The sequence below is a fragment of the Pangasianodon hypophthalmus genome, chromosome 28 (genome assembly GCF_027358585.1).
Source record: "Pangasianodon hypophthalmus isolate fPanHyp1 chromosome 28, fPanHyp1.pri, whole genome shotgun sequence".
NCBI classification, from domain to species: Eukaryota; Metazoa; Chordata; class Actinopteri; order Siluriformes; family Pangasiidae; genus Pangasianodon; species Pangasianodon hypophthalmus.
Window position 1 is genome coordinate 7,216,942 of NC_069737.1, and position 16,993 is coordinate 7,233,934.

A 16,993-nucleotide genomic window follows, 5' to 3' on the forward strand; every position below is an offset into this window, starting at 1 on the left:
CATGCACACACACGTTCACACACTTATTCAATGACTCAAAGGTTTATTTGTTACATGCGCATTCCAAGTAGGCACAAAGGTGGAGTAAGATGAGGTGAGGTGAAACTTATTCACACCCAGGGCAATTACTGCCAATTTATCTACTGACATATGTTTGAGAGGTGGAAGGAAACAAGAGAACCCACAGGAAACCCAGGGAGAACTTGTGAAACTCAGTTTCACATGTGACACGTATGACTATTAAATCTTCATTACACATATATAAAAGAAATAAACATACAAATTAAAGACCATCCAAATTTTTCTTTCAAAAAAAATGATCAACTCTTGAAAACTTTGAAACTCTTCGACAAAACCCAGAGACGTTTGTGAGACGTCAGTGAGGAGCAGGAGGTCACTGAACAAGCTGCTCTCCATCATGGACAATCCGTCTCACCCCCTTCATGACACGCTACAGCCCCATTCAGCTCGTCTCTCTTTTATTGCTCCTTTTTCTTTTATTTATTACTATTGCTCTTTTTGATGTACATAACTTTATTTAATATTCAATGTGTATTTTGTAGATCTGCAATTCTGCTTTTAATTTTATTGTTATTCTTTACGCTGCTGTAACTTAATTTCCCTCGAGGGATCAATAAAATCTATCTATCTATCTATATGTCTGCTTTTTAATGTGGACACGCCTATCTATCTATCTATCTATCTGTTTGTCTGCTTCTAAATGTGGATATGTCTATCTATCTACCTATCTATCTGCTTCTCCATGTGGATATGTCTATCTATCTGTTTGTCTGCTTTGCAGTGTGGATATGTCTATCTATCTATCTATCTATGTTTGTCTGCTTCTCAATGTGGATATGTCTGTCTGTCTGTCTGTCTATCTATCTATTTCTCTCTATCTCCTCCTCAGTGTGGTACGTCTATTGGTACGTCTCTATCTCCTCCTCAGTGTGCTATCTATCTATCTCTCTATCTATCTGTATATATCTATATCTATAATATATATATATCTATATCTAATATATATATATATATATATATATATATATATATATATATATATATATATATATATATATATATAATTAGTAGACTTCTCGGTGTGGATATGTGGATCTGTCTGTTCTGGAGTGTCCATTGTGAGGTTGTAAATGGAAATGAGATGACAAACTTTTAAAGAATGTCCTGTTTTTTTAAGTAGAAAAAAAAACAAGATGTGAAGACAGGAAGTAAGAAAGTGAATGACCTTTCTTGTACGGGATACAGTAGGGAAATGTTGCTCTGAACTACAGTGTAACAGTGAACAGCTGAAGAGACAGTCCTCAGCAGTGAAGGAAGCTGCTGAGGGAAACTGTTTCAGCTTGTCTCTGTAGAGCTGTAGAGTGAAACCGCTACTACTCCAGTGCGCCATTATGCGCGCGCTCGTTTCTGTTACTCAAACCAGTTGGACTGGAAGAGGAGGCGACATGATGGGATGCTAGTGCTCGTGTTAGTGTTAAGGCTAGTGCTAGTGTTAGCTAGTGGTAGTTTATTGAATACAGTGGGGGTGGCTTCAGGTAACACGGCGGGCTTTAAGAAAGGAAAAAAAACCTTTCTTCCTCTCCTTCACTTCTCTTCACTTCACTTCACTTCTTCAGCCATGTGGACGAAGGAGAGTAAACAGCACTCCTGAGACACAAAACGTCTTCCTCGCGCCCTGAAAACAAAAACAATAACAATAACAATAACAAGCTCCTTTCTGATTCTATTTCTGGACCGAGGTTTTTTTTTTTTTTTTTTTTTTTTCCCTTCTTTTTCTTGGAGTGTTGCGTCAAAACAAAACTTTGGCTAATTCCTCTGTAAGAAGACTCTTTTGCTCCACAGAGAAACACACCAGGGCGACATTTTCTGCTGATAAACTGAACGTCCAAAGACTTTTATTAGCTTTTCCTGCGACTTATTTTTCTACCCTGATTGAGTGGCCATGGAGAGATGTGGAGAACCCTCCCCGACCTACAGACACACTCACCCGTTTATCCACGAGGTCAAACTGACCACGGCTCAGAAAATTCGGGTATGATATCATAGTTTTTTAAATGAAATTCTACAAGCCTTTGGTGTGATGTGCGGAGTTGGTTTTCTTTAATTAGAGGTCAACTCGCGCATGGTCTTTGCTTCAGGGCAGTTTGTGCACCAATATTGCGCTCGATTTGCGCAGGATCTTCAAGTACTATGTTTTTCCTAAGTCTTTACCGATATGTGTAATTGCAGATATTTCACTAACAAACATTCTTTCAAAACCCTGATGATGAAAGGTTTGCGATGGAAAAGGCTCATGTTGGTCATGTGTTTTGTAGAAATGAATCTATGGTACGCGTAGAACCGAAAATATCGCAGAAGCTGCAGAAAGTGTGCGTTAATGCAGCGCATAGCTCGTCAAGATTGTCCTGTAGTCTTCATGCTACATAGGAAACTACTCATTTCCGTGAAAAATAGTACCTCAAAGCGTATCATACCATGTAGGAAATAAAACATATATTATATATGAGGTCGTTTTGTTATAATTAATACCATAGGACAGTTTGGAGAGCATCTCTCGCCTTTGAGCCAATAAATGCTCTGATATTAATTATGGCTGTGTCCCAAACAACACGTCTGTTTTTAAAAAGTTTGTGAGAGCATTAAAGCTGGTAAACACTCAGTCTATGAGTTGAGCTTTCTAAGCATGACTTAAGGCATGAAATCTATGCAAATATGCTGATTTTATTTTCCACAACGCATATGAAATATGAGAAAAATTCCACAGCATTGCACAGTCTAAAGGTGTCAAATTTAGTCTCCTTCATGGCTGGAGTGTTTTAGAAACCCTACTGTGTCTGAGCGTCTAAACAAGCCAGTCGTCCAAAAACTGCAGAATCTCTGATGTGAACAAATCTGCAAAGAATCAAGTTTTTTTTCATGTATAATCTAAACTTTTTCCTCACAGAGTACCATACTGGGCTGTGTCCTATTCCCCATTCGCATCACTCTTACCATCCTGTTCTTCCTGCTCATGTGGCCCATCGCTCGGCTCCGACTAGCCGGTCTGTCGCAGGAGGAGAGAGCAAAACCGGTCCAAGGCTGGAGACAATGGATTTTTCATCCCATCATGATGTTCCTGAGTCGATCCGTGTTCTTCTCCATGGGCTTCCTCTGGATAAAGGTGAAAGGTCGGCAGGCTACACAGAAAGAGGCACCGGTGTTGGCCGTGGCACCCCACAGTGGCTTTCTGGATATGCTGGTACTCAGCCTTGCGGGACTGCCAACAGTGGTGTCGCGCTCTGAGAACGCCAAACTGCCAGTCATCGGAGGTGAGCGATGCATCAAACACTGGGAGACTTTAGATGATGATGATGATGATGTAGGATGGAGAAGCATGTGTGTTTCTTCTCACTTTCCTTCTTTCGTTCTTTCTTTCTCAGCACTTTTGGAGTATAACCAGTCCGTATTGGTTAGTCGGAAGGATCCTGAGTCGAGGAGGAAGTGCGTGTCTCAAATCAAAGAAAGACTCACTTCAAATGGTTACTGGCCTCAGGTAGGATGTGAGGTCAAAGGTCATTTGAGAGCCCTTGACTGGCAGCAGACACTCTAGAATGACTTGCCAAGCTGCTTCACATTTAAGAGCAAGTGTGTGAATATGACCACCTGTTCACACACTGTCTCTCTATGTCTCTGCAGATGCTAATGTTCCCTGAAGGAACCACCACAAATGGTCGAGTCCTCATCAAATTCAAGCCTGGTAAGTGCTGGTGATGAAATAGGAATGGAAAATGATATTGAGCATAACTGCAACTCTGGATTCTTACTTTATTCTTGCTGTCTGTCTGTCTGTCTCGCAGGTGCTTTCTTGGCAGGCGTTCCAGTTCAGCCAGTGTTGCTTCACTACCCTAATAAAATAGTAAGCAAGAAATACAACACTACTACAACACGGCAGATATAATTAGGCAGTTGAATGCGTGCCATCTTTTCATGTTGATTTCCAAGCTGGACATGCAGTGACTGAAAAGACCATACAGAAACACGAATAGTGGTCAGTGATGCTGAAAATATGATTTTGCAATCACATTTTGCAACCTAAAGTGAGATTCGTTGATAAAGTTGATAAGAAAATGATCATTTCTGCAAGTTGTTCTTTTTAATAGTGGCATGTTATCAGCAGTAGAATGACAAAAAATGAGGTAACAAAAATATACACACAAATCAATAAGCAAGGGATTAACAACAAAAAACTTGCTAAAATGGTTTTAAACTGTGCAAAATTAAATAATAAATAATTACCAAATCATCCATCTTAGACTTTTCTTAAGGACTTTTAAAAAAATCCACATTTTTAAATCCACATGCGTTTTCTTTTTTAAATCAAAGTATATTTGTTACTTCCATCTGGTTGCATGTTAAAAGCTTTGTTTTTTTTTTTTTTTTGGTTTTTTTTTTTCTTCAAAACACATATATGTATATAATTAAATGTTAATTAATTTCAAATTTAAGTTTAATTTCTAAATCGTCTCTTTTGCAGGACACTGTGCGCTGGACTTGGAAAGGCGCATCATGGTAAGCAACTTCATATTTTATATTATATATTTTATTTTTTACATACTAGCAAGATTTTTTGTGGCCCCAGCAATCATTTGCAGCAAGTACAGCAATCAAGGACTTTATACGATATATGATTTTATATGATTGCTCCACATCACTCGTTACTAATGCTAGGGACAGATATCTATCACCAGCTCCTGATAATGATGTTTAATGTTGTGTAATATCTGCAGACGTTAGTTAGTTCCTGGTTTCTGTTGCATTACAGCAGTGAGACACACACTTTCTCTCACCAGTCTCTCTTTTGTTCTTTCTCTTGAAGATAATAAGACAAATAAAAAGAACAGCTTGTCTTCAGAACTGGTTTCTTGGTAACAAGACTTTACCATGTCAGAAAGCTTAACCTCTGACTGGTACAAAGCCCTGATACTGGAGACTCCTTCCAAATATACTAACCATGCATCCTCTCACAGGAGACATATTTATGTAGCGTGCCTGCTGCACAAGTCCCTTTCTAATTTGTTGCTACAGAAACTATAGCGTATTAGAACGAATGTGTTAATATAAACCTGTCAGAGCTGCTGTTGTCCAAAACAACTTCAGAGTCATCAAGATTTGAGAATTCAGCAGTGCTGTGGTATAAAGCATAATATTGTTATAATGATAAATTATGATTATGTTGTTGTTGTTGTTGTTGTTGTCATTGTCATATCCCATAACCTGACTCTTTAGCAGTTGAATCAAGAGTAAATTCATGATTATGAAAGTATGTTGATGATAAAGATGTGTCTAAGACATTCTTTTTGTTGCAGGCTCGATTGTCTCTGGTACACCTCGGCTCAGTTCTACAGCAACGTTACAGTGGAGGTGTGGGCTTCTGTGACTGCCATCTCTCTAAATCAATCTCTCTAAAACTGTCATCTGGACTCAACCAAAGGCAATAAAATGAGTGTTAATTGTTTTTCTTTCTCTGTAGTTCCTACCTGTGTACACACCTTCCCAGGAGGAGAAGGAGGACCCCGAGTTATTTGCAGATAATGTTCAGAGACTCATGGCCAAGTGAGTCAGATGACGCACGCAACATTTCGAGATGGTCTATAAATATGCCATGTTTAAATAGTACACATTTACGTAATGGATTGTCTGATGTGTAGCATCAGTAGGGACTTGATGCCTGAACGTTTTTAGATTATGCCTGTGTGTGTATTGTGTGTGTGTGTGTGTTTCAGAGTCCTGGGAGTTCCCGCTACAGACTTTGTGATGGAGGGGCTTTTTCCTGTTACAAAGTTGGGCGGCCTCTCCCTTCCTCTCGAGTCTCCTTCCAGAGAAACACTGAAAATGCTCAAAAGTCAAGGGTAGGCTGTGTGTTTTTGTGTGTGTACACCTGTGTACCCCTACATTCATGGAGTTATCTAATCATGGAAGTAGTGCAATGCAGTATAAAAATCATGCGATATACAAGTCAAGAATTTTAGTTAATGTTCATATGAATCATTAGAATTGGGAAAATTTTGATCTCAGTGATTCTGACCATGGTGTGGTTGTTGAATATTTCAGATACTTCTGATCTCCTGGGATTTTCACACATATCAGTCTCTAAAGTTTACACAGTGAGCAGCAGTTCTGTGTGTGGAAATTCCTTTTTGATGAGAGGGGTCAGAGAGGAGAATGGCCAGACTGATTGGTAACTCAAACAAATAACCACTCTTTACAACTGTGCTGATCAGAAAAGCATCCCAGAAAGCACAGTGTGTCAGAACTTTAGGCAGGTGGGCTACCGTAGCAAAAAAGACCACATCAGGTTCCTAACGTCTGTTAGCCAAGAACAGGAATCTGAGGCTACAGTGTGTACAGACTCACAGAAACTGGATAGTTGAAGAAAAAAGACCAGGCAACATTTTTCCAGTCTTCTGATGTCCATTTTCTCTGAGCCTGTACCACTGTAGCCTCAGTTTCTCAGATCTGTTCTTGGCTGACAGGAGGGGAACCTAACTGAATGTTTTTTTTTGTTTGTTTGTTTTTTTGCATCATTCTCTGTGAAAATCCCAGGAGATCTGCAGATTCTGAAACACTCAAACCAGATTGTCTGGCACCAACAACCACGCCAAGGTCACAGTCACTGAGTCACATATTTTCCGCCGTTCTGATGTTTGAAGTGAACATTAACTAAAGCGCTTGACCTATATCAGCATGATTTTTAGGATTGGCTGTTTGCATAACTGCGTGAACGAGCAAGTGTTCCTTTTAAAGTAGCCAAGAAGTGTGTGTGTGTGTGTGTGTTAATAGTGGACAGCATAGCCGAAATTGTTACGATATATCAAAACTGCTATATTTCACATTTTTATTAAAATGCAATTGTAAAATTAGTACTTAAAGATTCTTTCAACTTAAATGTAAATCTAACAAGTTACTGGAGTGTTTTATAAAAATGCAGTTGCACACAGGATTTAAAAAAAATGTATGGTAGGGGATATAATTTTTCTTTGTTTTGCATTTCGCATCAATTTTGTACTTGAAAACCTCCATTTGGAGACAAAATGGGAAAATAGCATATATTTTTTGACTATTATCCCAGTGTCCGTGCATCAGATACCTTTGTAATTTTGCTCCGCTCTGAAAGAACGATAGTATGTATGTAAATATCTCCATTGTTGCCAAATTTCAACCAGTCTCATTCAAACCGGTGTGACTATTTGAAAGATGCATGTATATAAGTTTCTCTTACATTTCTTTCTCACACTCATCCATTTACTCTGTGTGTCTCTCTCTCTCTCTCCAGTTTAAGTAATGCTCAAGTGGAGACTTTGATAAACACAATGATTGACAGCTGTCACTCAGGACAGGTCACAATCACTGTTGATAACTTGACTTCCTTGTTGGGACTCGCAGACAGACAGACAGCAGCACAAATCTGTTCCTTCTACTCCGAGGTAATGAGTGTGGTACTGCATACATTCAAACTTCAACTACACAACTGGTATAGTGTGTGTGTATATAAATATAAGTATTCTTTTGTATGCAGTTGCACTAATAAAATGCTGTGTGATTTTAGAGTGACACATTGGACCTGAGACAGCTGTGTTTGAGCTTGTGTACGGCTGCAGGACTCAGGACGCCAGAGTCTCTCCTTCACACTGCGTTCACGGTGAGTTTGTGGGGTATGGGTTTAAATATATGTTCTGTACAGCTGTAATGGATCCTTTTGTGTTAGTGACAAAAGAGCCTGTGGCTGCCACGCTTGAATATCTATACCTTTCTCAGTTTGTACATAGATAATCCCAGCTAATAATACCTTCAGAAACCACAACACAGCTATCACCATGGCTTAGTTATTGACTTAACCATAAAACAAAAGTAACTTAGTATGTCTTTAGTTTGGCTGAGTGGCCGCAATGTGGGTAATTGACTACTGCAGAACTTCACAATTGGTTGAATTGTTTGCATACTATCAAGAGTCTATAATTTTACTCCCTTCTTGCGTCAGTATATAGAATCCTCCGAAAGTATTGGGACAACAAGGCCTTTTTTATTATTATTATTTTTTTTTATTTTATTTTATTTTTTTGCTATGCACCGAAGACATTTGGGTCTGAGAACAAAAGATGAAAGAGACAGTAGAGCAGAGAGTTTGTTTCCTGATATTTCCATCTAGATGTGTTAAACAACTTAGAGTATGGCACCTTTGGTGGCAAAAGTAAAGGAACAGATAAAATTAAAGCGAATAGCACTTAATATTCGGTTGCATATCCCTTGTGATGCTTTTCCAGGCTTGTACTGCAGCTTCTTTCAGCTGTTGTGTTTTGCGTGGTTTCTCCCTTCAGTCTCCTCTTCAGGAGGTGAAATCCATGCTCAGGGTTAAAGTCTGGTGATTGACTTGGCCAGTCTAAAACTACTTTTTTCCTTGATGAAAGTTCTTTGTTTGTTGCCAGTGTGTTTTGGGTCATTGCTTGCTGCATGAATTTCCTCCCAATAGATTGGATGCATTTCTCTGTAATTTGGCAGACAGAATGTTTCTGTAGACTTCTGAATTCTTTCTGCTGCTACCATCATAAGTTACATCAGCAATAAAGATTAGTGAGACTGTTCCAAGAGCAGAAGTGCAAGCCCAAGCCATGACACTACCTCCACCATGCTTGTTTAATCTGGTATGTTTTGGATCATAAGCAGATCCTTTCTTTCCCCACACTTTGGCCTTTCCGTCACTTTAGTAGAGGTTTATCTTGGTTCCAGAACTTTTGTGGCCCATCTCTGTATTTCTTAATTCCATCTGGTTATTGTTGATGTCACTGACTGTTGTTTTTGGGTTTTTCTTCACAATTCTCACTGTTTTTTTGTTATCAACTGCTGTTGTTTTACTTGGCTGACCTGTTCAATGTCTGGTTGTTAGTACACCAGTGGTTAAACTTTTCCCTCTTTTCTCAGCTTCAGAACGGCTTGCTTTTCTCCCATAGTCAGCTCTCTGGTCTTCATGTTGGTTTATCCTTTTTAACAACAAATGCAATCTTCACAGGCAAAACTCAGCTGAAAAAGCTGAAATTCGTCTTATATTCATCTTTTGATCTCAAACCCAAATGTCTTTAGTGTATAGCAAAAACAAAAGTATTGTCCTTGTACCAATACTTTCAGAGGGGACTTTATATACATCTCTCTCAATGCATCTCGGTATATACAGTCAGGACACTACCAGTGTTGTTGTTTCAGCTGTATATCAACTCCAGTATATTGGAGTTGAAATTAAACAGTGAAGATGATTTCAAAATGCAGACTTTCAGCTTTAATTAGAGGGTATTTACATCCAAATCAGCTGAATGGTTTGGAATTACAGCCTTTTTTTTTTATATGCTCCTTTTTAAGGGATCAAAAGTAATTGGCCAGTTGGCTGCTCAGCTGTTCCATGGTCAGATCTGTGTTATTTCCTCATTATTTGACTTATAAGTAAGTAGATAATAGGTCGAGTTGATTTCAGATGTTGCATTTGGAATGTTACTGTTAAATCTCTGTATGAGAAGTCCAAAGAGCTGTCACTGTGAGTGAAGCAAGCCGTCATTACAAGAGTGCTTTCACCCTGTGTACAGACAACAGTTTTCAGTGATTTTATAACAATTTGGGAAGTTTAGCCAACAGAACTTGCTGAATTACTCAGCGATTACGTCAATACCAGCGTAAGAGAGAGCAGTGATCAGGTTGAATGCCGTGAGGATGAGACAGAGACTGAGTTGGATTGGGCTTATGATCAAAGTGATTACATATTTCCCATTGTAAACTAAATTTTTTGATGGAAAAAAAGTTTATATATCTTATTTATTGCACATTACATGAAATGCAACTTAAATAAATAACTAAATACAGCTGCTTTTAGGCAATCAGTTTGCAACTTTCTTGTCTTTCAGTGGAATTTTAATAGATTTTCTCCTTTTTGACTTCTAGGGGTAACCATACTGCAATTCTTTTAGCTTTACATGTGATTGAGATACATGTAAAGCATATTTCAGCCTGTAGGTTTCAGCACTCTATATAGCAGAAAATGTCAAAATCTGATCATCTGAAGTTTTCCCAGGCTGGCACACATCTAAAAGTGACTCTTTTAGCTGAGATACTGTAGCTGAATGTAATGTGTAATTTATGCTTGATGACTCCACACTGGTGCCTGAATGTGTGACCATACTGGTGTATTCATGTGCGTTGTCATGCATGTAAAGCTACTGGTAACTAAGTCTTGAACATAGGAACCACGAGCCCTTTCCACTGTGATTCGTATAGAATAGTATTTAGAGAGTCTTTTTAAAAATTGTTAATTCTCTATTTATTCTAGTACACCTCCCTCCACCACTGTTTCAATTAAATCCAAATGTAACGGTGCTCAAAAGAAATCTGTGCCTTGAGTATGTGGAAAAAGAATATGCATATTAACCTCGTGCACGTGTGTGCGTGTGTGTGTGCGTAGCTGTGCGACAGTAGTGGTGATGGCTTGCTAAGCGCAGAGGACTTCTCCGGCCTGATGGCAGCGCTGGTGGGAGTTGCTCAGTACAACATTGCAGAGATGTACTCGGAGTTGACCAAGAGAGGACAACCAACTGAGGGTGAGTACAAGAAACGTGATCGCTTCAACAAACTTAGACAGTAGTGCTGGCAAAATCCTTTAAAAATGGATTGAAATTTTTATTCCTTTAATCATTTAATGTTTGACTGCAATATGCAAGGAGTAAAGCATGACTGGCCATGGCCTGACTTGAAACGGAGTGGTACACCCTGATGTTGATTTTCTTATAACAACATGTCCTGAAGTGGTTTATTTCTCTTGTGGTTTATATACCACTGCAATTTGTCAAAGATTACAATCTGTGATTGTAATCCGTAAGTCAAATTAGTTCCTTATGTAGACATTTCGTTCTCTCACCTTTTTTTTTTTTTTTTTTAATTAAAGAATCGGAATCAGAATCTCTTTAATAGCCAGTATGATTTAAATACAGGAATTTGACTTGGTCTTGGTCTTGTACATATAACAAAACAAAAAAACTCTAATGAGAGCTTCCAGCAAGCAGCCATGCATGTAAGAACAGCAACATTCAACAATAAATAACATAAGTACTAAACATTTAACACAAACAGAAACAATAACAGCAAAAATGCTAAAAGTAATAGCAGTGTCGATGACAACAGTGCAATTGACTCTTTTATGGACAGGAATTTGCAATAGTGAATTGAGATGTACAAGTGTAATTGTAATTAAGGTTCTTGCTACTGGTGTGCAAGCCAGCAGGTGTATGTAAGATGCCATGTTCGATTTCAATAGTTTGATAATTGAATGGCTCCCAGAAAGAAGCTTCATTGGTGGTGTGATGTGCAGGTAGCAGTTGCTTTGTACAACTTGTGAGATGGTAGAAGGGTGGCTGCCAGGGTGGGTATTATCCACACAGATCTTTTAGGCTCTCTGCTTAGCTCTGGAGGAATACAGGCTCTTGGTGCAGGGAAGCTTATGACCGATGATCCTCTCAGCAGAGCGAGTGACCCGTTGTAGTCTGGAATTGGAAAGGGTAGAGGCAGATGGAGATGGAAGTGGTGAGGATGCTCGCTATGGTGGCTGAGTGAAAGCTGACCAGTATTGACTTTGAGATGTTGAACCTTCTAAGCTGTCTCAGAAAGAACAGCCATTCCTTTCCTGTTCCATTCGTACCATGAGACAAGATTTGCTGCCTCTTTCCTGTATATGGACTCATCATTGTTAGATATGAGGCCCACCATGTTGTCATCTGCAAACTTTTAAAAGCTTGATGGACGGGTCACTGGATGAGCAGTCATTTGTGTTAAGTGAAAACGTTAGTGGCGAGAGAACGCAACCTTGAGGTGCACCTGTGCTGATGCTTAGAGGGTCAGGAGGAAATCAGTTGGATGTGAAGCTGGAAGAGCTTGTTGTGGTTCACTTCGGGGATGAAAGGCGGAGCTGAAGTCCACAAACAAAATCCTGGCCTGTGTGTTTGTGGAGTCAAGGTGCTGTAAAGTATAATGACTGCCTTATAGGCAAACTGTAGAGTGTCCAGGAGAAGTTCTGTGGTTGATTTTCAAGTGGTTTAGAACCAGATGCTCAAAGGACTTCATCACCACTGAGGTCAGGGCCACTGGCCTATAGTTATTAAAGCCAGTAATAATGTCCTTCTTGGGGGATGGGAATGATGGTGGAAATTTTAAGTCAATCAGCAATGCTACAGGATTGTAGTGATTCACTGAAGATGTCTGTGAAGACCGGAGATCGCTGGTCTGAACACACGCTGGTCTGACACCAGGCTGCAGCTGCCATGTTGGGGAGGCACCACTTAAAGTTAATTAGTTGAAGTTAACACACCTTCCAGTGTGTCCCCTGCCTTGTGCCCCAAGTTCCCTGGGATAGGCTCCAGTCTACCCCTCAACCCTATGTAGGATAAGTGGTAGAGAAAATGGATGGATGGATGGATGGATGTGTCTGCCATACCCTGTGAATGAGCTGTTAATATAGAAACTACAACGTATTAGAACGAGTGTATTAATATAAACCTCTGATTTGAATTACAGCTGGCACTACTGTCTGGGTCATGCTATTATGCAAAATTTAAAATTAAGCAGCACTTTCTGACCAATCAGATTTGAGAATTCAGCAGCACTGTGGTATAATGTCTAATTAATCAGTGACTTTATTGTCCCTCTCTGTTAGGTGCATTGTATGACTTGCTAACGACTCACCCAACATATCAGAAGTTCTTCAAAGAATACTTCGAGCATGAAGACGTAAGGCTCACGGCAGACAGAAATCACAACGGCATTCCGAACGGAAAGACCAGTCGCGGTAACGACAGCATTCATAACAGAAATGGACTGAACAAAAAGTCTGACTGAAGACGAATTCATTTAAAGTATATGCTGTATTTTAACAGGAAAATGGGGACATTTATGAAGTGTACACAGTTTCCACATAGCAATAGATTTTAACAAAGGCTGTATGTTTTTGTATGGATTTGCAAAAGATGAGAGAAGATTGTGTGTGCGTTTTAGTATACAATTAATGTTTACAGGTCTGTGTCATGGACTCTTTGTGGGGTTTTTTTTGTTTGTTTGTTTTTGTATTATTTCTTTTTTTGCATTCATTGTAACCCAAAGCCATTAGTACACTGTGAAAAGCCACTATACTATCGGAACCTTAGTGCCTTGGTACTTTTACTGTTTTTAAATGTTAGCTGAAGGATTTTGTTTTGTGTTCCTGTGTGTATTTTATATCTCTTCGTGAGCCTACGGACTTCATATCAAGAATACTATCGAGCTATTTTACATTTTAATATATTACGGTTGTAAATAAAACAATTCATAAGATTGATCAATTTAGTCATCTTGTCCTATCTCATCACTTCACCTTTCTTTTAGTTTCTTCTTCTTTGACCGACGCTTGTTTTCTCTCCAAGCGATGGCACGAGTTGGTTTCTCTCTTCCCTCTTGACCTTCTCTTTTCCTCCTTTTGAGTAACAGTTGAGGCTAGAGGTCTAATTCTTGTCTGTGTTTGCATTTTAAGTTTGTTGGTGTGTCTTTGGCCTCTGACCAGTTTTTCCTGCTGGTATTTACACACTGCTTTTAGTTTTTGAGTCTTTTTTTTTTTTTTTTTTGTGGTTTTGCTGGATGGCTGTTCCTGCTGCTCACATTCTTGTCACCTCTCACCCCTTTTTTGACTTCACCTGCGTTTCTTTATTATTTTTTTTCTATTGCTTCCTGTTCTTGAATCCTAGTCTAGTTCGAGCAGTGACCAGAACAAATGACTCATCACATTTGTTGTGAGCTCTACGGTCTCTCTGCTGCTGCTGTTTCTTAGTCTCCCTCCACCCATGGGCCTGGGATATGAAGCTGGTTTTTGTTTCGTTTGTTATATTTTTCCTCCGCCTTTCCATACGCTCCTGCTCTGCGATCATTTTCTTTCTTCTAGTTATAGTACCTGTGGTCATCTCTTGTTCTTCAGTCTCTACCTGTCTAGTCACTGCCACAGTGCACCTTGTAATTCTGCATCTTTTGTTCTTTTCTTCTTTTGTCACTTTCTCTTTTAAATCAACCCTTGCCTCTTTCTGTTGCTTCCCCCATACACCCTTTTTTACTCCACTTATTTTTTTCTCCTCCTTTTGATTCTTGGTTCTGTTTCTACCATCTGATTCCCTCATCTCTTTCTCGTTGTTTTCCACTTGGTGCTGCAGTGATGCAGTGTAGCTTCTTGTTAGTCTTTCATCTGTTCTTTTGTCTCCAATGCAATTTTTTGCTTTGCATTGCTTATACTTGGGCTCTTTCTTGCTTTGACTCTCCTTCTCATTCATTTCCTTTAACTTGTCAGTTCTAACTGCAAAAGCTACAGCTAGGCCATTACGTTTGGATGAGTCATGTCTTTTGGGTGTGTTTGATTTCAATTCCCCTTCCTTGTGTGTTTTAGCACATTTCTTTGCAGCTTCCGTAGGCACTGGACCACATTCTCTTGCTCTTTTCTCGCTCATTAGATGTGTATCAGTATCAAATTTTCTTCTTGTTCTCATTCCTGTCGGTATATCAGAATTGGAGCTACTCTTAATGTCTGCCGCTTTGTTTTTTTTCTTACCCTCTACCTGTGGTTGTTTTGTGTCTCCATTCATTTCAGTATTTGAATTTTCTCTCTTTTTCACATTCTGTGTTCCAGCTACATTTTCAGATATAAGTGAATTAAAACCCCTTCTTGTCCTTCTAGTATTCATAACAAATATAGTAGTACTTTTAGCATCATTCTTTGGTACTTGTTTGCTTACTTTTTCTGATTTTCTTTGTGTTTGCCTTTCCTCTTTATTAATCCTCCTTTTTTGATTTTCACCAAATCCGTCTCTCACTACTACCTTGCAGCTTCTCACCTTATTTCTTTGGTCTTTTATTCTTGGTGCCACTTCAGTTTCAGCCTTCTTCAGGTTTTGACTTGTCTGTCTCCCTATGCTCTCATGTCTATGGTCTTTCTCTTTCTTGCCCACCAAATCATTTGGGTTCTCTTGGTCCATATCTATCTGGACACCTTCAAAGTCCTTCATTGGAGAAGTGCCAAGGTTTTTTGTTCTTCCCGTCAGTATTTTAGGATTAGTGCTACTCTCTGAAGTTTTCATCACTTTCTCTCTCTTTGTTTGGTGTTGATTTGTGTCTGTATCTTTTCTAGTGTTTGGTTTCTCTGTGTTCACTTTTGCATTCTGTGTTCCTGCTGCTTCTTCCAGTACCGGTGAATGAAAGCTCCTTGTTGTCCTTTTTGTGCCAGTTACAAAGTTGGAATTATCCTCCTGGTCATTCTTTAGTTCTAGCTTTCTCAGTCCTTTTGATTTACCTTGAGTTTGCTTTTCTTCTGCATTTACCCTTTTCGTTTGATTTTCACTGGATACTTCTTTTACTACCTTACAGCTTCTTAAACTTCTCATCACTGTATTTTCTCTGTCCTTTTTTTGTCCTACATCCATTTTATCCTTCTTCAGGCTTTGCCTTGTCACTCTTCTGTGCTCTTTCTTGGATCTGTTTTCTATTTCTATTGCTTGGTCCATAATCTGAGTTTGCACTACTGCAGATCTTTTCACCATTTCATTTTCCATCTCAACTTTCTTTCTTCCTTTAGGACTTTGATTTTTTGGGCTATCACATTTGCTTTGGTTCAGACTTTCTCTTGTCTTTCTCTTCTTTATTCTGGCCAACTCTTTATTCTTGTTTTCAGCTACACTTGATTGATCTTGATTGATCAAGATTTTACATTTCATTATGCTGTAACTGTTGTGTTTATGGTGACCAGCTTCTAAATTTTGATCCTGGCCTAATTCACCTTCACTTGTGCACATACTGTCAGCAACTGTAATACATCCCCCTCTTGATCGATTTCCCACCTCTAGTCTCGTGTTGTACTCTGAAGGTTCTGTCATCTGCACCATTTCAACAGCCACTTTTTCATTTGCCACAGGACTTTCTGCATGTGCTTGTTGACTCATTTTGGACTGTATGTTCTTCGTTTCATTCTCTCTACTTTTATTGGCGTTGTCTTCCGTGACCTTGTCCTCATGCTCATCTATCTCCTTGATCGCCTCTGCATCTGTCCTCGTCACTTCTTTTGTTGCCGTAGCCTTCTCCACACTACTTGCTGAAGTGTTCTCTGGTGGATTGTTTGCTTCATTACTCTTATGGATGTCTTGTTGGGGGAATTCAACCTCTACCTCCCCTAAAGAGAGCAGCAACATTTGATCAAGCTCATCTGAGCTGTCCAGTCCCAAAGTTAAAAGTTCTGATGGTATTGCCAAATCTACAAAGTCAGACATGAATGATTCTAGCCCTGTGGGATATGTTGGGGTTTCTGTGGAGTCTGTTAACATATTCTCCAAGTGCTGGGTACTTGGCTCATCTTGCATATTGTATGCTTTAATCTTTGGGTTACTCATTTCATATACATCATGGTCATCCGTTACTGGATCATAGACTTTTTGGGTTACTATGGCTGTATCATCCTGTGGAACCTGAAGAGCTATATCTGTATAGGATTTACTTCTTGGCACATGGAAATATTGTGGATTGTTGACATGCACACTGGAACCAGCAACTTCACCTTTCTGACCTGGCGTGTTCAATAGCTCTCCTGTCTCTTGGATATGATCATTTAATTGATCTTCCACTGTTTGGAGAATCGCCTCAATTGGTTTAGACATGTCATTGAGTGGTTTCATTTTGGAGAACAAATCCAAAATCTGAGTAATAGCCATTTCATCTTCTGTTAGCTGACTGACATTGTCCAAATGTTCTGCCTGACATTCATCAGAGTAATCTGAGTGTTCTGCATGTAGCAGTTGTGCATCAGAACATGACTGCTGAACTGCATCTGCCTGATGACAGCTTTCTTGCTCTTCTGGCCTGCTTTCCTTCATTTTCTGTATCCCTACTACCCACATGTTATTCTTGTTGG

General features: G+C 39.3%; 1 protein-coding gene across 1 annotated transcript; it reads left to right on the forward strand.

Annotated features, from left to right (window-relative positions):
* The first annotated feature begins 1,689 nt into the window (after nt 1-1,689).
* On the forward strand, nt 1,690-13,404 carry lpcat4 (lysophosphatidylcholine acyltransferase 4). The gene is made up of 13 exons (XM_026943278.3): nt 1,690-2,053; nt 2,966-3,329; nt 3,441-3,553; nt 3,697-3,757; nt 3,858-3,916; nt 4,535-4,569; nt 5,367-5,421; nt 5,531-5,613; nt 5,784-5,909; nt 7,334-7,484; nt 7,607-7,699; nt 10,499-10,634; nt 12,740-13,404. The coding sequence occupies exons 1-13, from the start codon at nt 1,964-1,966 to the stop codon at nt 12,919-12,921; spliced, it is 1,548 nt and encodes a 515-aa protein (XP_026799079.1). The 5' UTR covers nt 1,690-1,963; the 3' UTR covers nt 12,922-13,404.
* Nucleotides 13,405-16,993: the final 3,589 nt, after the last annotated feature.